This window comes from Nothobranchius furzeri, chromosome 9 (assembly GCF_043380555.1).
Source record: "Nothobranchius furzeri strain GRZ-AD chromosome 9, NfurGRZ-RIMD1, whole genome shotgun sequence".
In the NCBI taxonomy this organism is placed as follows: Eukaryota; Metazoa; Chordata; class Actinopteri; order Cyprinodontiformes; family Nothobranchiidae; genus Nothobranchius; species Nothobranchius furzeri.
In genome coordinates, this window is record NC_091749.1 from 40,413,081 (window position 1) to 40,428,314 (window position 15,234).

Here is a 15,234-nt window from a genome sequence, read left to right on the forward strand (position 1 = left end):
ACAAAAAAAAATTCTAAAATTTCTCACAAAAATATCAACAGGTATCACGGCCAAAATAATTAACAAAAGAAGAACAATCAGCCATCATCACTCTGAACATCTTTTGTGTTTTTACTCTAGAGAACATTTCAACAACTCCACCTTCTCCACTCTCCATGGCTTCAATGAAAACTCCTCCGCAGTGTGGCAGAACCCAGTACCGACGGCGGTAGCGGTCCTGTCCGTACATCATGGAGCGAAGAGAATGAGAGATCTCAAAGAGCTTTTTTCTGGTCTGATGATGTTGCTGGAATGATAAAAAACAACCATACTGATTGTAAAAGGCTCCTACAGAACAAAAGGTCCTTAGTTTTAACTGTGACACAACAATCGCCACATCTTACTACTGAGGTTATTTATTAGTCTACCTGATGCATTCATTAGCATCATTTATGTAACGTACACAATAAAAAGATCTAAATACTCTTATAGATCCCTCAGAGATAGAACTGTGTTATTTGTTACTAATGGTAATTAGCTTTGTCACAGTCTGAAGTAGTGTGTACCTTGGCTAATTTTTCTATTTGCTTCTCCAGCTCTTCGATGCTGGTGGCCTGGTCGACTTCATCCTGATGGGACAAATAATCACAGAATGTCTGAGAGTAAAAAAACGCCAGTTTTGAGGATTTAATAATATGTGTGTTTTGGACTTTACCTCCTCAACAGTCTCCACTTTTTTAACCTTTTTAATTTCTTCCTCCTCCTCGTCGTCGTCCTCATCTGCTGGGTCATCACTGTCGTCATCATCATCGTCGTCATCATCGCTGTCGGCACCCAGCTTTCTCTTGCGTTTGGCAGCAGAAGACGGCGTGCCGATGGACTGGTTCTCCTCCGCGCCCATGCTGGCCTCCCTTTTCCCGGTTCGTTTGGCATAAATGGTCCTCAGTCTGCGTAGACACACAGCGGTTTAGTGCCAGACTCGGGTTTTTTAAAGTGCCTTTCAGAAGGAATACCCCTCACTTTTTCAGTTTTCCCTCCATGATAATTTTGTCTTTCCTCATGTTTGCCATCTGATCCAGGTTCTTGTCGATCTCACTGCAACAGCAAAGGAAAACCTGTTAATCATACTTGTATTCATTCAGACCTCTGCCGATCTCATGAACAGTATAAACACAGCACAATAAAGCTCAATGTGACTGGAAGCTATTTATGACCAACAGGGAAAAATAGCTGGCGCCTGTGAGCGCGAATGATTACATGTATAATTCTCAGAGAAGAACTTCAGCTTTATTGATTGTTTTCTGTGGCACAAATAAAATATACAATTATTACTTGACAAATAACCAGAGCATTAAGTCCTATAAAGGAACAGAAGCAGTGGATTCATATTTCTCTTTATTTATTTGACTCCAGTAGGAAGCAAAAGTTGTGTCATGCCCTTTTGAACCAAGCAGAGTACATTTAGCTGTTGCTCCTACCTGATCACAGCTTTGCTGCAGGCCAGCTCATTAGCCAGGAACCCCAGGATTGATGCCTTCTGAGCAGGTGTGTGAGCCTGGAAGGCTTTGGTCTTGAGACTGAGGGCCAGAGGAGCCAGGTCTGTGTTGGCACAATGGGAACTCATATACATCTGCAGCACCTCAGATACGTTATCTCTGTTGATGCCGACATTGGTCAAGTGGTCTCCCAGCATTGTTTTGGTCTGATTGAGAAAAAGAAAGACATTGAATAATTAAGCTTATATTCTAATTTAAAGACACTAAACATTTTTGTCATCTTTGCAGTTTTGTTGTGATCTGATCTTAATGCTCCTATTCACTAATTTCAGTATTTTAACAATGGTCTCTAGCGTGAAGCAACATGTTGTGAGTCGATCACGTGGTTAGATCTCTGATTTCTCCCGGTCACTAACAGCAGCCTTTCCTGTCGTGAACCTAGCAGGGTGAGTTCATGAACGTTCATTTTTAGCGTGACACAGATCTGAGTGGCTCTTTTATTAACCTGCTCTTTAATTGTTGCGTTTGTGCATTTAATGTTTTGCCTTTAATTATGCTGGTTTTTCCTTTCATGGTGTGCATGTAGCTCACCTTGTGTCCAGGTGGCAAACCGGGATCGCAGACAGCAAGAGACAGCAGTTTGACTAAAAGGTCTTGAACTTGGCCCATGCTGTCCCCCACATTGAGCAAGCCCTCCTGCAGCATTCCCAGCGTGGGGACATCCGCATTCAAGTCAAGTCCTAAAACTTTTCCGAAGCCTCGTAAGAACTGCATCAGCATCAGGCAGTCTGACACGGCACGTCCTGGGAGGATGAGTCCAGGAATCCTGGAAAACTCTGGGAGGGGCTGCACAGAAAAAGAGCAGACAAACAGATAACGGTCACTGTTGGGATTTAACATTTTACTGAGAAATTAAAATGCACCTGAGATAAGCAGGAATAATGAAATGATAATAAAAAGGGCAGACAAATATTGAAAATGATGTTTTTTTATTTGTGATGCTGGTCTTTAACCACTTGGGGGTGCACATTTCCAAATATTCAGAAGCATGTGATCTTGTTTTGGCCTCAAGAAAGAGTTTAACAAAGAACTTCACTTTCACCAGTACAACCAGTGGTACTCCCACTAATAATTACACTAATAATCTACCTTATGGTCAGACAGACACATGTCTTCATTTGGCTTCTTCAGCTCCCTCGCTATCTCCAGCTCCAGCCTTCGCTGCTCCAGTTTTCGCTCTTTGTTCAAGCGCTTCTCATCCCTTTTCTCCTGCCGCAAGCGCTCCCGCTCCTAGAGAGTCCAAAATTCAAGAGAGCATTAGGAAAAGCAAAGCGAGTGTGTGCGTTCATGTGTGCAAAAACAGACAAGAAGCTTTACTCGACTTTGCTGAGCAGTGTTGGAATTCAGTCTAATACTGCTGCGCATTCGGAGGAAAAGTGCTGGAGGGCCAGAATCTTTTAACTCGGTAAGAGTGTGGTTAAAAAAAAGAATGAAGGGAAAGTGTGCACAAACAGGAGAGAAAGCGTGAATCCATCAGGAGAATAATAACTTTGGCCCTTTTTATGGCGCTGACCGTGTGCGTGTGTGTGTTTCTGCGTTTATTTGTGTGCATATGGACTACCTCTGCTTTCTTGCGAGCCTCAACAGCCTTCATTAGCATTACATGTTGCCTCCTCCTTTCCCTCTCCTAGAGTGGCAAAAAAAGACACATTAACAAGCACACGCTGCACACACACAGCACTCAAGGTCGGCTAAATTGCTTATGTATTAATGCAAAACTGTGATGCGCTAAATTTATTAGAGGCACCATAATCGAACAAACACAGAACAATGCTTCACATGTATACACTTTCACATGTATGGTGGAAGCAAAAGTGGAGAGTACAAGTAGAACGATGACGACCAAAAAAAGCAACACAAAGATACAAAGTAGATGTGATGACAGGCTCAAAAACGGAAAATTTTAAAAACAACAAAAAAAGAGAAGCAGTTGGAATCAGTGACGGCACCTCTAAACTAAAGCTGACACAACAAAAGCAATAAAATGCTAGTTCCAACAAGTCGTCTGACAGGCCACACTGGCATCGTAATCAAAACAAAAAGATTTGATTATGTGAGTCAAAGCTAATCATTATTTGACTCATCTTTCCAATAATATTTGGTGAGGGGATGACAAAGAAGAACGGATGGTGAAGAGTTGCTACAAACTGGGCAGTTCCAGCCCAGTGGTTTTGGCAGATTAGGTATTAGCACAGCACGTGCCTGCTGAGGACGAGACATCTAGGTTATTCTTTGGTGCAATGATACACCGTCTACAGCAAAAGGGCACAGGACTCACTGGTGACTGCCTATCATTGTATCTGATGTCTTTACGGTTTCCTGCTCCAACCGCACCAGGCTGTCATTCCCTCTATGATCCACCAGGAAGACACATTTACCACCATTAGGGCTCGGCAAGGACGCTTCCAGCACACAGAGACTAAAGTGACGTGAGGATTGTTTCATCATTGTGATAAACAAAACAGGCAAGAAGCTGAGCACTGTTAGGGTTTTCTGACTTGTCTTTGTTTTGTTTTATTGATAAAAGGACAGAAGGCCTGTTGAGTTCTTCTTTCCCCTCAAATAATCCAAACTAACAAAAGGTAAAAGGCTTCAGTGGCATTATCTCATGCACCTCGTTTTCATTGCGTTCAGAATGAAGAGTAATGGCACACGGAGGCTGATGGAGTAATTCGATCAGTTCGGTGAGAAACAAACAGGCAGATCTGTAGATTCAGCTGTGACTGTGTATGAGTGAAAAAGGCTAAAGCAGGAGAGCCAGGCCAGAACAAAATGCTACACAGAACCATGTTTGTCCTCATGGTGGAATCAGTGATATGCTTTATTTTTTCTGAGGAACAGATGCCTTTTTCAAGCAATGTCTGTTGTGCTCAAACTGTGGGGAAATCTGCCAGGAAGTGTTGCCACCATAAAGACAAAATGACTCTCGGTAGATGTTTTCAGTCTTTGTGGGAAAAAAAAGGTACAGGAACAGTGAATGACAGAGAGGCTCAGATGGGGCAGGTTAAGTCCAGCACTCTGCGGACAGCAGAACAGATGCACGGACGAACAGACACAAGCTCAATCTCTGGTCCGAAATCGTCAAGCACTCATGGGTAAAACAGGCGACTCCGATACAACAGTTAGACAATGTATGTGATGGATGGAAACTCCTCCAGCGCTCTCTCAGACAGTGAGTGTGGATTGCCTAGCGGTCTTTGCAATGCATTCTGAGTAGAAGGGGAGGATGGGTGTGGGGGGTGTGGGATGGAGGAGGAGGGGGGGAGGACAGAAGCTGCCTGGCCACTGTGACAGGGTCAGTTGTCCCTCAGGACGAGCAGATGGAGGCAGCATACTGACTCTTTTTCTCTTTTGTTGGTTTTTGCTGGAAAGCCATGCAGAAGAATGTAGTATGACAGCAGCCAGGGCTACACTTAATGCATTGCTATGACAACCATAACACAACCAGTTACACGATGCAGGTGTTAGATGTACAAAAATAAACATACCCATACCATATCTAGTCTATGCCTCTCCAACTCCTGGCAGAGAGAGTTGGCAAAATATTATGGAACAGAAGTGATAACCAGCACCAATAAGCATGGGGTTTAAATACTCAAGTATGTCATTTAACAAATGTCTTGTAACTAATCCCATTCATCCTTTAGATCCTCACTCATTCATTTATTAAATTCAATCTGATTCCCATTCACACACACACACACACACACACACACACACACACACACACACACACACACACACACACACACACCTGTAAAATCTTATCAATAGATGTTTAAATAATCAATTGTAACAAGCATCATTAATAGTATAGATTGGTAAGTATTATTAAATATCTACCTGGTGTTTCAGAATCTCCGCCTGCTGTCTTCTCAACTCTTTCTCCTTGAAAGTCAAAATGAATGAAACAGGATAAAATTAATACAAATTAAACTTCTACCTCTTAAGCATTTGAAATAATTGGTTATTTGTCTTTAATTTAGACATAAATTTACCTTTATGCGTTTCTCAGCTTCTAATATTTTGGCATTGGCGGCTTCTTCTTTCTTTTTACGTTTAGCCTGTGAATAAAGATTAGGATCAGAGACAGACGTGTATCAATCCATCGTGGCTGACGGCTTTGTTGCATTCAAAGTGATTGTTCGCACTCTTCAGGTTCCAGCAAAGATTTCCAGCTCCTGAATGCCAGTCAAATTTGTAAAACACAGAGAATGAATAATGTATCTCTTTAACGAATAATTGTTAAAATGCTGAAGCCTCCCATTAAGTGTGGCTTGCCAACCGTGTCAACTCAAAATTGATTTATTCCTGTTAAAACACTTTGAAGCTCTTGCAGTATCATTGTGTGTGTGAATGCGTTTGTATCTCACAAAGTGTGTTTGTGTGGAAAACTGTTTTTTATGCTTTGACCCACTTACGCTAAAATGTTACTGTTGTCTGATGAAAAAAAAAACTTTTCTGTCCAATTTAAATAAGGTCTGAAGAGGCAGCTACATCAATTTTAATATTCAACAGCCGTCAACCAAGACCAATTTAGCATTAGTTCCATGTGGAATTATGCCTAAGAAGACACAACTCCCTCCAATGCATGCTGCTGTTCAGTAATGAGCTTGAGGAAGATTAAAACACTATAGACGGAGGGGCTGGAGTTATCCAGGAATGCTCTGCTTAATCAGAGGTGCTGCTGGATCAGATTTTCTACCTCCAAAATTTGCTGCGCTCTCAGTTCCTTCTCCATCCGAATCTGCTGAATGCGCTTGATCTTTTCCTGTAAAAGAAAGAAAAAAAATACCCTTAATATTTTGGATACTGGGAAACACCCACAGATAAAAATCGCTTTCCAACCACTCTGCTTCCCTCAGAGAGGGCAAAGAGATACAGCAAAGTTTAGAAGTGATAATGTTAATTAAAAAGTAGGGGAGGACGGCAAAATAACCATTCCGCTTTAATCCAGAGCTCACAAAGAGTCTGAATGTCAGCACACCTGTGAAGAAACACTCACCTGCTGTTTGAGGATCTTGATCTGCTCCTTTTGCTTCCTTCTCTCTTCTGCTGCCATGATAGCTGCAAGAGAAACGAGTCAGTTTGAAACCAGTCCTTCAAGAGAGGAGCTGCTAAGACCCAGGGAGAAACTTGATTCTGATTTGGTAGTTTCAATGGAATTCAATTTCATTGCTAAAATAAATAAATAAGCTTGTGGCATTTATATTTGCCTCTATCAAAATTATAGATGATGACAGGTATTTTTTACACAGACACACACACACACACATACACACACGTATACCGTAAATCCTCTAATATTAGCCTGTATTTAATTAACTGTAGGCAACGCGCTGTGCCAGAGCGTCGGTACTGACACCCGCCGTAAAACGGACATTTAACCAAATTGTGACCTTTACCCTCTTGCAATTTAACCTTACCCTCACCCCCATCCTAACCTTAACCAGCGTGCGCATGCAAAGCTCTGATTGTTGACGCGCTCCAGACATCTGCGTCCTGAGCACGGCCACAGTAACATTATCAAATCAGGTGTCGCCACCTCAAAAACTAATTTATCACGCAATCGTTCATGTCGGCTCATTTCCTTTTATGTTTTCTGTCTTTATTCTTTTATTTGTGCCTGATGCGTTTAGCTGCTGTGGATCGGGGCGCATCACCTGTTTCTTCCTCGGTGACGCACCTAACTGATGCAGCCGGCAAGCAGCGAGCACTCCGCTGTTTTTGCGGTCGGTGGATCTTTTAGAACTGCAGTTCAAAGGTAACTCATAAGGTGAATATATATGAAGCCAGGTAGCAGTTTCTCTTTAGGATTGAGAGGAGATGCAGGAAGATAATAAACAGGCAGGACAGAAAAATAGTCAAATAAAAACAAGTTAGTTTTTGTACCTGCTGGTTGCAACAAACAGACACCATTGAAGGTAATCAGAAGTGAGGAACAGAAAATGAAATAATTATTTTAATGTTTAGAGCAGCAGAAACTCTGAGAGGCTGCAGGCGCATCAGTGAGTTTGCGGCCGCTGCGCAGGGGGAGGGCTGAAGCAGAAACTACTGTTGTTAAAAGAAATGTGCTTAACTTTGAAAATGTGGGTGCAATTTTAACTGTCAAAAACTCCAGTGAACCATTAGTTCATTTTGCTCAAATAGAAATTGAGGCCTACCTCTAATTCTGGCCTTCCTTCCAATAAAGGCCTGGAGCTTGATGAGCTTGAGTCAAATACAGGCCCGGGCCTGTATTAGAGGATTTACTGTATATATATACATATATTGTTTACTTTTTTTAATCAAAATAAATTGCTGCATGTAAAACCATAACAATGGTAAAATGTGAATATGATTATAATTCTGTCACAGATATTAAAACTAGGTTGCAGCTCGAATCACAGTTTAAGGAGCCAGTATTCCCAGTTTGGGATTCATATAAAAACATGGAAGAAAAAAAATAGATAGATGGCATCTAGTAGTTTACAGGTTTACGTAATTCAGTACAAACAGTGCGGTTGATTGTGTAATCTTTCATTTTTCACATCAGAGGCCAAACGTCTGTTTTGGTGTTAAAATCAAAACTGATTACGTAGCTTTTTTATTTTTATTTTTTTGACAAAATTCAATACAAGGTTTTGTTTTTGTTGTAATGTTTGTTATATTTCTGCTTCGTCAAGCTGATTTTAAATCAGAAGATTTATTTAAAGCTGTTATAGTGAATTTGCAAACAAGCTAGGTTTTGAATGCAAACATGGGCACGTAACACTCACCCCTACCCTTGGGTATCTTCCCTGAAACCCGAGATGCCATAGAAAACGAGAAAGTGCTAAACATCAGTCACCATTTTCAAAGTTCAAACATCTTTTGTTTTTTGTGGCTTCAAATGGTGTTTTTCTTTTTGGGACTCTGGTCCTGAATTTCAACCTGATGTTTCTCCATCTCTGATATTATTGGACTGAGAATTTCTCACACTAGTGGTGTTCTGTTGCTACGTGAGAGCGTGATGATGTACGCCGGGTTCAGCCAGACTGACAACCGGATGGCCCAATAATTGTTTTTGGTCTGGAAAAGTGTCATAGGCGGATGATTTTAAACAAATGCAAAATAAACACTTTTTGATTTTTTTTTCTTTTATTTAATCTCCACAAAATGTTTATAGCTATACTATGTTAGAACCTGTGTTAATTTCGTTCATTTAATATTTTAGTTTTTTTTTTTGTGGCAAATGAATTTTTGTGGACTAAATGGAAACAAAAACTAAAATAAACACGCCAATAAAGACTAAATTATGACAAATATTGACTGACATTTACATTGACAAATAAGAGATGACAACAAAAATTGACAGAAACGAAAGTCCCAAAAAACTGAAAATGGAAAAGATGGGAAACCCAAAAAAAAAAAAAAGAAACAATCAGCTAATGGAACAGGCAGAACTAGACGAGAAAAGAGTCAGAAGTAGTGCTAGGAATTCCGGCTCGTTTTAGAGAGCTGGTTCTTTTGGCTCAGCTCACCAAAAAGAGCTGACGGCTCCCAATGACAGCCGGCTCCCGTCGTTCACTTCATAGAGCCGGCTCTTAGAGCCAGTTTGCTCGTGACCGACACATCACTAGTCCGAAACTGGCTGCTGTTGGAACAAGCTACCACTAACCAAACTTCACATACTGATATTTATGCCGGTAAAAGTTATGTTTAAAGGGAGAAAATGTCTGCCGCTGGGAGTAAAAGCAGTAGATGTGACGATCTGAAAGGTGTTTGTTTTTTGAGTACACATCCAGGGTTTCCCCTGGTTTTAAAAGTGTTATGGTGTTGTTAGCAGCTAGCAGGGGTGGGAGAATGGTGTTGGAAGAAGAAGAAGAAGAAGAAGAAGAAGAAGAAAATATAATTTCTATAGCGCCTTTCAAGATAAAAATCACGAGGCGCTTCACAAAAACAAAAAATGTAAAAATATTAAAAATAATGTAGAAAATGGTTAAAAATATAATTAAAATGAGCAAAAAAATAGACAATTGTGATTAAAAAATGTTAAGAAAGAGAGAGAGTGAATAGGAAAGAGGGAAATCAGCGGATCCTGAGGAAGTTGGAATAGGTGGGGAGAGCAGAATAAAGAGAGTGGTGAAGACGGTCATACAAAAGGCTAGCCTGGCAAGCCAGACTAAATAAATGTATTATTTACATTTACAAACTTTGCAAAGCAAGAATTTGGTCAAGTTCACAAGGCTAACAAAAGCTAGCTTGAACAAGTGAGTCTTCAGCTGCTTTTTAAGGGAGACCACTGAGTCCACTGATCTCAGGCTAAGGGGGAGAGAGTTCCAGAGTCTGGGGGCCACAGCAGCAAATGATCTGTCTCCTTTAGTCTTAAACCTGGTGCTGCACAACCAGTAGGCTTTGATCACTGGACCTCAGGGACCTGCTGGGGGTGTAGGGACTAAGAAGATCACCAATGGAAGATGGTGCTTGTCCATGTAAGGCCCTATAGACCAGTACCAGGATCTTGAAATGAACCCTGAAGTTGACTGGCAGCCAATGAAGCTGGAGGAGAAGCGGGGTGATGTGGGTGTGTTTGGAGGACTTGGTCAGAAGCCGAGCACAGGCATCCTTAACCACCTGCAGACGGTTCAGGGAGGTTCTGCTCAGACACGTGAAGAGAGAGTTACAGTAGTCTAAGCGTGAGGAGGTGAAGGTGTGGATAACTGTCTCAAGTTCAGAGCGGGACAGAATGGGACTCAGCTTAGCAATATTCCTGAGATGGAAGAAGGAAGAGCGAACAAGAGAACTGACATGATAATCCAGGGTGAGAGCTGGGTCAAAGGTCCCGCCAACATTCCTGACTGAAGGTTTGGTGTGAAAAGCAAGCAGACCAAGAGAGTCTCTGACTTTGGGAACTAGCTCGTCTGGGGAACATATGAGGATCTCAGTCTTATCTTCATTCAGCTGTAGAAAGGTCCCAGCCATCCAGGTTTTAATAGAGTCTAAGCAGGTGTGTAACAGCTGCAGCTCAGACATCTCATGGGGCTTAAAGGAGATGTATAGTTGGAAGTCATCTGCATAAAGATGGTAGGAGATTCCTTTGAAGGAGCTCAGGATGTGCTGAAGAGGAAGCAGATAGAGGAGGAAGAGCAAAGGCCCCAGCACAGAACCTTGTGGGACACCATGGGTAAGAGAGGTGGTGGAGGACCTAAACTTGGAGACGGCTACAGAAAAGGAGCGCTCAGGAAGATAAGAGGAGAACCACTCCAGAGCAGTTCCTGATAGGCCTACCCAGTCTATCAGCCTCTCCAGTAGCAGGTGATGGTCAACAGTGTCAAAGGCTGCAGTCAGGTCCAGCAGGACCAGAACAGAACAGTCCCCTGCATCACTGTGAGTCAGAAGGTCATTAGAGACCCTAAGAAGAGCTGTTTCAGTAGAATGAGCTCTACGAAAACCTGACTGGAAGCAATCATAGATGTTATGTTTATCAAGAGCAGCTGTGAGTTGTTTAGCCACAACCTTTTCCAAGATCTTGAAGATGAACGGAAGTTTAGAGATGGGTCTGAAGCTGCTATGGAGAGAGGCGTCAAGCCTCGGTTTTTTAAGAAGCGGGTGGATTACAGCATTCCTAAAGTAAGCAGGGACCTGACCAGAAACCAGAGAAGCATTAATTATAGAAAGCACGCTGGGACCGATGGACTAAAAAGCACTTTTAAACAAAGATGAGGGTAAAATGTTGAGGGGGCATGCAGAGGTCTTCATAGAGTTAACTAGTTTGGTTAACTCAGGCAAAGAAACAGGAGCAAAGCTATCTAGGATGATGGGCCTGGTTGGAGTCGGGAGAGGCAGCGATAAGGCTGAAGGTTAGATGCTAAATCTGACTTTATTGACTTTGTCCACAAAGAAAGACAGAAAGTTCTCATGGTCTGCATCAGAGTGGATGGAGGCTGTAGGAGAGGCAGGAGACACGATGCTCCTGATGGTGTTAAACAGCACCTTGTGGTTCCCTCTGCTCTGGGACACCAGGTTGGAAAAGTAGGAAACCCTAGTGTCTCTGACTGCAGAGTTAAAGGATGTCAGAAGATCCTTTAGGTGCAGCAGAGGGATGTGGAGATGGGTTTTCTTCCACAAGCGCTCAATGTTTCTGCACTGGCGCTTTAGGCTGGGAAGGCTGTCATTAAACCAGGGAGTAGGGTTCACTGCAGGAACTGATCTGGTTCTGAAAGGACAGATGTTGTCCAGAATGGAGAGGCAGTGCTCGTTAAACTGAGAATTTAAGGAATCTGGGTTGTTATCAGAAGAACAGGGTGGATAAAAAGCAGCAGAAAAATTGCTAGCTGTGCTCTCATTAAAGGGACATTATGAAAGTTTGACAGCCAAAACATGTAAAGAAATAATAAATTTCTTCTTCATACATTCTCCTGCAATGCCCTGGTCCTGTAGAATGAGCCCTGGCATTTTTACTGTGATTGCCTGTTTTTCAGAAAATAATCAGAAAAAAGAGCTGCTCGGGTCGAGCAGGCTGCTTCATGCGCGTTCACGCTCAGGCATAGCCCGTAGCATTTGCTATCAGTAGCTTTAGCAGCAGAGAGTGAGGTAGTGCCAACTGAGCGACTTTGTCGCTGTTCCTAACACCTAGTGATGAACCTAGCTACATTTCTAAGGACCCTTAGCTACTTTCTTCTAGATATTTCCTGCAACTTAGCAACAAAATAGCCATTTTCGCTCCGAACCGTTGAGCGTTGTTTCAGCTGTTATCAAGGATATAAATATTACAGATACAAAAGATGTCACTGGTGCTATAGCTTACCTAGAAAGACGGCGGATTCTCGTGCGGAAGACCCGGGTTCGATTCTAGATGTGAACATAGTTTATTCAGAGTTTTATTTTTTACATTAATGGTATATTTTTTTACAGTAAGATGCCCAAATTTTTATTTGAGACTCGCCGAACGGCATTGAATTCACAGATAAAAAAGATGTGGGTTCAACCTTCATTTTAGAACAATTTTTCAAGCAAGGGAAGGGCATGATCTGAACTTGCAGGAGGACTGACGCATCTTAAACCTTTGTCGGCTGTGCTGAAGAGAAAGGTACAGAACCAAATTATTTAATTAATTAGCTGCGCGTTCTCCTGTCCTCTGTCCTCCGACACACACACACACACACACACACACACACACACACACACACACACACACACACACGGGACTGTCTCAGCTGTTATTTTCGTTAAGGAGTGTGCAAGTACAGCATGTGCGCCTCGTGCACGAGCCTACTATTGAAGTTGCAGCTACACTTTTGGCCTGAGGGGGCAATCGCGAGCATAAAAATTCAAAACTCCGTAAAGTCCCTTTAAGAAAATGAGAACTAACCATACGGCGAGCAGGAGGTGGGGATGCAGAAACTGACAAGTTAAAGAAAATGCAATGGTGATCTGAAATATAAATGTCTTCAGGACAAACACTGTCAGCATTTCGACCCAGGGTAAAAACAAGGTCCAGAGTATGCCCCCTGGTGTGTGTGGGGCCAGAAACATGCTGGGTAAAGCTGAAGGAGTCCATAAGGCTGGAGAAATTCATGGCTAAGTGATCAGAGGGATCATCAACGTGGATGTTAAAGTCACCCACAATCACCAGTCTGGACAGCTTCACAATGGAGGACAGAAAGTCACTAAACTCCTGAAGGAAAGAACCGTTTGGACCAGGTGGACCATAAACTATTCTCAGCGAACCAAACCACGGAGCAGCACGACACACATCTTGATGTCTAATTGTCATTTTTATGGCGCTGCCGATGATCAGCGTTCAGTGTTCTAGCGGTTGTGAGGTGAAACATTCAGGTGTCCCACCTTGACCAATAGTCTAATGGTATGATGTCATTTCCTGTCATGTTTACAAATATTACAGCACATTATACAAATTTTTTATTTTATTAATATTGAGAGGCACAATTTTAAACAGTCAAGTGTTCATTTTATTATTTTCCAATGATTATTATTATAGAAACAATTATGAATATAGTTTTATTGATCCAAAGTGTGAAATATAAATTTTACATATTTCTTTACGGTTTCAAGTGGGTGTAGTTAGCATTTCCTTTACAAAAGGAGAAAATTATTGCATCAGGAGAAAAATTCTATCATTTAAGTCAACTAAACAAGACTAAAATACTTTGAATGATTAAATTGTGACGAAAATTAAAAATAATTTTAGTCAAAAGACTAAAACTAAACAAAAGTTTCTTGTAAAAATAAACACCGGTTAGAATGTTGTTAAGAGGCATGAAGAAGGTTTTAAGCTATTTTGTTTTCCAAATTTGTTAGTGTAGCCTTAAAGTCTGTAAAATCCTTTTCAAACTGATCGGGAGTTAGAAAGAATGCATTGTAGAGGAACATTTTTTGGGACCAACATCAGCTCTTTAGGAAAGCTTTAATCAATTAATCTGATGTGAAGCCATCACTTCATTAGACAAACATTTTTAAACAAGTTCAACAGAATATTTAAATCCTTAAACAAGGACTTTTATGGAGTTCTTCATTATTACATGGACTAACAACAACTTAAAGGGGAACTAGGCAGTTTTGGTTAGCTTTTAGCACCCCCTAGAGGAAAACCTATCTCCTCGCTGTGCGTTTGTCTTTTTAACACCTTAATCTAACAGCTGAGATCTCTCCCCAGCTTTCATTAGTGTCTAAAGAAGTAATTCATCCTTAAATTAAACATATCAGCTGTGTTCATGATCTAAAACATGCAGGAAACGTGCTGGAACCAGACTGCAGAACCGGGTATATCAGACCAATTTTTTCCCAACAGAGCAGCCACCAGACTGAAGTTGCAAGTGGAATATTCTGGCCACAGGGGGCAATAGGGGCTGGGTGACCTTTTATTAGCCTTGTAAAGGCTCATTTTAGCACACACTGGCTCATGAAAATTATTTTAAAATATGAAAAAGTTGCAAAGTATCCCTTTAAAAAACTATTGCTCAAGTTATTCAGCATTAATTCTCCAGGAAACAACATAGCTGAGAGATGATGAGTGACTTTGGGTCTTTTAGCATAAAGGTCAGTGAGGATGTAGTTTGTGAGTATAAAAGTAGACCCATTTTATAACCGAATCTTTCAAATATGTTTACATATTTTATAAATGTGGCAAGCACTCATGAAACCGTTTAAACGCTGCAGTGTTATTAAACATTTATTAAAAAATAACTCTTGCTCTTAAACCCGAAGAAGGCTTTTGAGGTTTCGTCTGAAGTTTTAAATTCATTATTATGTACAAAACAATATATATTTATAAAAGTATATTCAACTAGCAGCGGGTTTGCAAAAACCTTTCAGACCATAAAGATCAAAGCTTCTGAAGCCCAATCTGAACGTAGCCACAAACAAAAGCTGTGAGAGCAGCTTGAGCTTCCAGAAAGGTCCTGCCGGTGTTCATCCTCCACTCATTTAGATCAAAGTAGTCTGAAGTGACAGGCTGACCAGCTGAATAACTTGCACCAGCATGTTTACAGCTCTGCGCTCTCTTACCTTGCTGTCTGCGAGCTTCTTTGGCTGCACGCGCCAGTGCCTGCTTTTCCAGTTTTCTCATCAGTTTCATCTGGGCAGCCTGTCGGGCGATTTCTACACAGAGCCGAGAGAAAGGCTTTGTCAGTGGAAAAAGTTCAGGGGGAAGCCCGAATACTGTTCAGTGTTCTTTAAACTGGTAACCAGTTACCACACAGGGTTTAAGTTAAACTGT

General features: G+C 41.5%; 1 protein-coding gene across 15 annotated transcripts in view; it reads right to left on the reverse strand.

The window, feature by feature from the left end:
- The window catches only part of baz2ba (bromodomain adjacent to zinc finger domain, 2Ba), a 92,931-nt gene that overhangs the window by 4,261 nt on the left and 73,436 nt on the right, over positions 1–15,234 (reverse strand). For 4 of the 15 annotated variants that reach the window (XM_015953443.3, XM_015953439.3, XM_070554841.1 and 1 more), the window contains 14 exons: positions 15,024–15,116; positions 6,541–6,602; positions 6,241–6,306; positions 5,534–5,599; positions 5,379–5,423; positions 5,030–5,056; positions 3,097–3,162; positions 2,625–2,765; positions 2,067–2,321; positions 1,458–1,681; positions 1,000–1,074; positions 695–926; positions 546–608; positions 142–286 (listed from right to left, as the gene is read on the reverse strand). In XM_015953443.3, coding sequence (XP_015808929.3) covers positions 142–286; positions 546–608; positions 695–926; positions 1,000–1,074; positions 1,458–1,681; positions 2,067–2,321; positions 2,625–2,765; positions 3,097–3,162; positions 5,030–5,056; positions 5,379–5,423; positions 5,534–5,599; positions 6,241–6,306; positions 6,541–6,602; positions 15,024–15,116 — 1,560 coding nt within the window. Of the gene's footprint in view, positions 1–141; positions 287–545; positions 609–694; positions 927–999; positions 1,075–1,457; positions 1,682–2,066; positions 2,322–2,624; positions 2,766–3,096; positions 3,163–5,023; positions 5,057–5,378; positions 5,433–5,533; positions 5,600–6,240; positions 6,307–6,540; positions 6,603–15,023; positions 15,117–15,234 lie in introns of all 15 variants that reach the window. The other 11 variants (XM_070554839.1, XM_070554840.1, XM_070554835.1 and 8 more) reach the window with 5 other exon arrangements.